The 5,272-nt window shown below is 46.4% G+C and overlaps 1 protein-coding gene across 1 annotated transcript; it reads right to left on the bottom strand.

Annotated features, from left to right (window-relative positions):
• Positions 1 to 324: 324 nt before the first annotated feature.
• LOC112117370 (olfactory receptor 10A4-like) lies at positions 325 to 1,260 on the bottom strand. The gene has a single exon (XM_024215325.2). It carries the CDS (start codon positions 1,258 to 1,260, stop codon positions 325 to 327), a length of 936 nt encoding a protein of 311 aa, XP_024071093.2.
• Positions 1,261 to 5,272: the final 4,012 nt, after the last annotated feature.

The raw sequence follows: 5,272 nt of genomic DNA, 5'->3' as shown, positions 1-5,272 counted from the left end.
TCTCTTTAAATCCCCTCAGACTTTTGATCTTCCTCCCTTTGTAAGGGAGGGATTCAGTCCTGGGACAGCTGGCCTGGAAGGCCTACCAGGGGCTGGCAGAGGTAGCATATCACAGTTAATTGTCCTTGGTGTTTGCTGAGGAGCTCTTACCTCGGTTGTTGTGCTTCTTCCTGGATAGTTCCTGGCCATCAAGCTCTTGAATTAGCCATATATGTGCATACAAACAACATCTTTACAATATACAAATGTACGGAATTCATAGATTGCTACAGGCAGCTCCAAATCTACCACAAGAACATTTAAAAAACAATATTTTTACAGGTTTCAAATAAATATTTTTCTGACTATCACTCTTCTCAGGGCTTCCTTTACCTCCTTATTCCTCAAGCTGTAGATCAAAGGGTTCAGCATTGGGGACACCACTGTGTAGAACAGGGAAAGCAGTTTGTCAATGTGGAGTGAGTAGCTGGATTTGGGCTTCAGATACGTCATGATACCGGACCCGTAGAACAAGGTCACCACAATGAGGTGGGAGGAGCAGGTGGAGAAAGTTTTGCTCCTGCCCGTGTCTGACGGTATCTTGAGGATAGCGTAGAGGATACGGACATAGGACACAAGGATGAGTAGGAAGGGGACCATGATGAAGAGGACACAGATGGTGTAAATAGAAATTTCATTCCTGTAGGTGTCTGTGCAAGCCAGCTTCAGCAGTGGAGGCAGGTCGCAGAAGAAATGGTTGAGACTATTGGGCCCACAAAAGGGCAGAATGAATATGAAAGTTGTCTGCCCTAATGCCACCAGCAGACCAATGAGCCAGGACACAGCTGAGAGCTGGAGACACACACTTCTGCTCATCATGGCCCTGTAGCGCAGAGGGTGGCATATGGCCACGTAACGGTCATACGCCATAGCAGCCAGCAGGCAGCACTCTGTGATCCCCAAGAAGGTGAAGAAATACATCTGTGTGGCACAGCCCAGGAAGGAAATACTTTTGTCTTTGGAAAGGAAGTTCACAAGCATCTTGGGGATGGTGGACGAGGTGTAGCCAATTTCCAGAAAGGACAAGTTCCGGAGGAAGAAATACAAGGGGAAGCCAAGGGCAGGGTCCACCACTGTGATCGTGATGATGACAACGTTGCCCACCAAGGTGATGAGGTACAACACCAGCACCAAGATGAAAAGGGAGACCTGCACCTCCAAGAATTCAGAGAAAGACACGAAGAGGAACTGTGTCACAACTGAGTGGGTCCCATTAGCCATGTCCCCCCGTTGTTTTCCATCTGCAGAGATAATAATATCATTCATTCACTGGTTAAGCTGGGAGGATCCACCAGTATATACATATATAGCCCATGACAAATCTTTTCAATAGTGGCCACTGATCCTGGGTGCCCCCATTTTTGGATGCCCAACATAAGACCCCTGTTGGTTGATGTTTAGTGGGACTACAACGCACAGCTCCTATTGACTGGGCTTAGAAAATCAGGCTGAAGGGGCTAGCTATACAAAGGGACTTAGACACCTAATTGCCACTTTAGGTGCCTAAATCCCACAATTAGACCCCAGTGGGATTCACAACCGCCCCACTCAGATGCTCCTGAACCCTATAGGCCTCTGAACTCATTCGGCACCTAAGTTTTTGCCGTAACATCTCCCTAGGCTCCTCTGTTTCTTCCTCTGAGCATGCCCACTGCTGCCCACTCCAGGTATCTGGACACCTAAGCCCCAGAGCGATGTGTGAACCAGGGTCAGCCAGGCGTTCCTCCACCTAGTTCACCTGCAAGGCCTGATCCGTCAGCATGCTCAGAGCTCACCTAACTCCAAAAGAAACAGCTGGGAACGGATAGTGGGGTGGGGGGAAAGACCTCCCTCCCAGCTTTCAGCCCAGTGGTTAGGGTGCTCACCTGGAATGTAGCAGACCTTTGGTTATTTAATTTATTTATTAATTATTTAGCCACAGTGGAACGGCTTCAAGAGGAGAGACTGAAGGAGCCCCATGTCAGGATAGCCCATAGCCCAGGGTTTGGGACACTAACCTGAAAGGGAGCAGATCCTTTTGCAAGAGGGTTAAGGGGGAACTTGAGCCAGGGTCCCCTGCACTCCTGGTGAGTGCCCTAAATACTGGCCTCAAAGTTATGAGCAAGGCCTTCCTCCTGCAAAAATGGTGCAGGCACCTGACTCCAATAGAGAGTTCACAGCTGAGGCTCCCAGGCAGAGAAAGGTGCCTCCCTGCAGCCTGGATCTAGGTGTCAAACTCTGTGAGGGGGCGGGGATTAGGACACGCCCATCTCCTTGGCATCTCCCATTGGCTAGCTTAGGCAGAGAGCTGCATAGCATGCTGGGTTCTACGGGTCCCATTCCTAGGCGCCTGTCTCTCTCCATTCATTGCGTAGGAAGCCTGGGCTTTGTGAATCCCAGGGATTTCCTAGGTTCCTAATTCCCTTTGTGCACCTAGCCCCAGGTGTCACAAACTAGGCACCCAAAACTGGAGGCACTTAATATCAGCAGCTAGTTGTGAGCGTATCAGCCTGGATCTCCCTGTTCTGTAAAATGAGGGCAGTGCTCCTCTGTCTAGTAGAGGTACGAGCAGGTAACGTGGATTTTATTTCTTGTTGCCTGGGTGAGAATGATAAAGCTTGATGTCCCTGGGTTCCACTGCCAGCCAGACCACATTGGGGTCTGATCCTGAAAACCTACAAGTAGTCCTGGCTCACTGATTATTCTGAATAATTGAAAGGTGTCTGCCTGCTGCATAGTTCTGGGTTTCATTCTACAGGAGATTTCATGCAGGGAGACACATACTTATTGAGTGCACAAAAACACTGTCAACATATGCCCACATCTCTCTCTCTCTCTCACACACACACACATTCCTATTCAAACCTGTGGTCTCACAAACCATTTGTTCAAAGATGGCTGAAATGCTAATCAACTTTCCAGCCAGATTCTTCCTTCAGTTAACAGCTCCAGTGCAGCAGCAGGGTGAAATAATACTCCTTTTTGGCAATTTAATATGCCTGACTTCCCTCTCTGTCCGGCTTTACACCGCCATCCACTGTAACTCAATTATCTTCACTAAAGTTACTAATTTTCATTTATCAGAGGGGTAGCCGTGTTAGTCTGAATCTGTAAAAAGCAACAGAGGGTCCTGTGGCACCTTTAAGACTAACAGAAGTATTGGGAGCATAAGCTTTCGTGGGTAAGAACCTCACTTGCATCTGAAGAAGTGAGGTTCTTACCCACGAAAGCTTATGCTCCCAATACTTCTGTTAGTCTTAAAGGTGCCACAGGACCCTCTGTTGCTTTTTAATTTTCATTTGATGAAGTGAGAGGAGAATCAGTGCCATGGAAATTCAAGTTATCCACCCATCCATCCATCCATCCATCTATCCATCCTTCCATCCCCAAACACACCCCTCTATCCATCCCACCATACCCATACATACCCATACATCCAGAGGCAGCAGGAAATATATGGATCCAGGTCACTGTGAGAGCCACGAGCAAGCTATGAAGGGGGCATTTAGTTATTTGCACTTGTGCAAAGCTCCCAAGACTTCTCCATGCCCATAATCTGCAAGCAGCATTTTACAACCATTTGACACAGAGGTAAATGATTACACAAATTGGACAGCCGTGCAGACTCAAGCCTTGACTTCTAACAGACACTGCAGCAATGAGCACGGCATAAGAATCCATCGAGAATTTTATATAGATTAGAATATGTTACTTAATGCAAAATAAAGTGGGGGCTGGGACAAATTAAAAATCTAAATGAAAAAAATAACCAGTTGTCATAAAATGTTTATGACACCAGAAATGGTTGGTAACCCTGGGCGGAAGGAGCAAAATCAATGCTAAGCAGAAGCCGTAGGGGAAATAGCACTGACCTGAAACTCCAGGATGTTTGCAGCTTGAAGTAATGACCTCTTATTTCCCAGGGCTTGTTGACTAGGATTCATGTCCCAAAGCTCAGATTTATCTCTGTGTTTTCTCCACAACTTGGATTCTCTCGCTAAAGAGCCTCACGTCCCAGGAGCTGGGACTGGATGGCAGGGGATGGATCACTCAATAATTGCCCTGTTCTGTGCACTCCCTCTGGGGCACCTGGCATTGGCCCCTGCAGAAGACAGGATACTGGGCTAGACAGACCATTGGTCTGATGCCATATGGCTGTTCTTAGTATGAGCACAAGTCACAATCTCATGTGCTTATAAAGTAGAGATGCTTGCTCATGTTGGTACCTTTTCAGGAGAAGGCTGTGTCTCCCCCGACAGCGCTTGTGAAAGAGATTTAAATGACTGAGTCTGGGGAGTTATTTCTGTGTCTTCTCTGTTGATGGCACAAACAACAGCCCTGATGCAGACAACTTTCTAAGTCACATGAGATCTCCCTGATGACATTAGATCACTGGGGATGGTCAAAAAAAATTGTGAAATCTTTTTCTGAAGGAAATTTAGGATTTTATCTAAAGGAGAATTTCACACAAATTGTTGGCTTTCCTCAAAAGGTTTTGATTTTTTTTTTTACTGGAAAATCTAAAAAAAAAAGTCCAAAAATTAGATTTTGGACCAATGGATAGTGGGTTAAGTAAGTTTTCAGCTAAAGATATTTGGATTTTCAACCTTTTTTTTCCTAGTTTTCAGCAGAAAACAATATTTTTTGTGGATGATAAATTGAAATTTCAATCAAAACGTTCTATGGGGACAAAAGAATTCCTGCTAGTTTTACTGCTGACATTATAATGTATTATTTGCATTGTGCAGTCAGCTAAGATCCCCAGTCATGGCCCAGAACCCCCTTGTGCTAGGTGCTGTACAAACACAGGATGAGCTGATTGCTCTCAATTGCTGAAATGTAACTCTGAGCCCTGTTATGTCCCAGTGCAGGCTAGCTGGCCTCACTCCAGCAGTCCTTATTCACACCAGCACCTCTAACCACCAGGTGACAGACTCATTCTCTTAGTGGTTGCTCTGTTTCTGTCTCTCTCTCTCTCTCTCTCTCTCTGGCCCATGGGCTCTTCATTTATTTATCCTCAGTGGAATAGCTTCAACAGGAGAGAATTCATTGAATGCTGGATCACAGCCAAAGTGAAAGGAGAGTTGTGGCCACTGGCTTCAGTGGAGTTAACTCTTGAGTTTTTTATGCCCAGTGAAGAGTCTCACACCTGCTCCATTTTACTGTTTGATATTTTCTCCTGCTCACGCTCACCTGCTGCTTTACCTCGATGAACGCAGGCAGGGCTCGTCCAGCGGGGAAGGGATCTGGGGCC

Source organism: Terrapene carolina, unplaced genomic scaffold (genome assembly GCF_002925995.2).
Source record: "Terrapene carolina triunguis isolate 2854851 unplaced genomic scaffold, T_m_triunguis-2.0 Scaffold972, whole genome shotgun sequence".
Classification (NCBI taxonomy): domain Eukaryota; kingdom Metazoa; phylum Chordata; order Testudines; family Emydidae; genus Terrapene; species Terrapene triunguis.
This window is presented reverse-complemented; position numbering and strand designations above follow the sequence as displayed.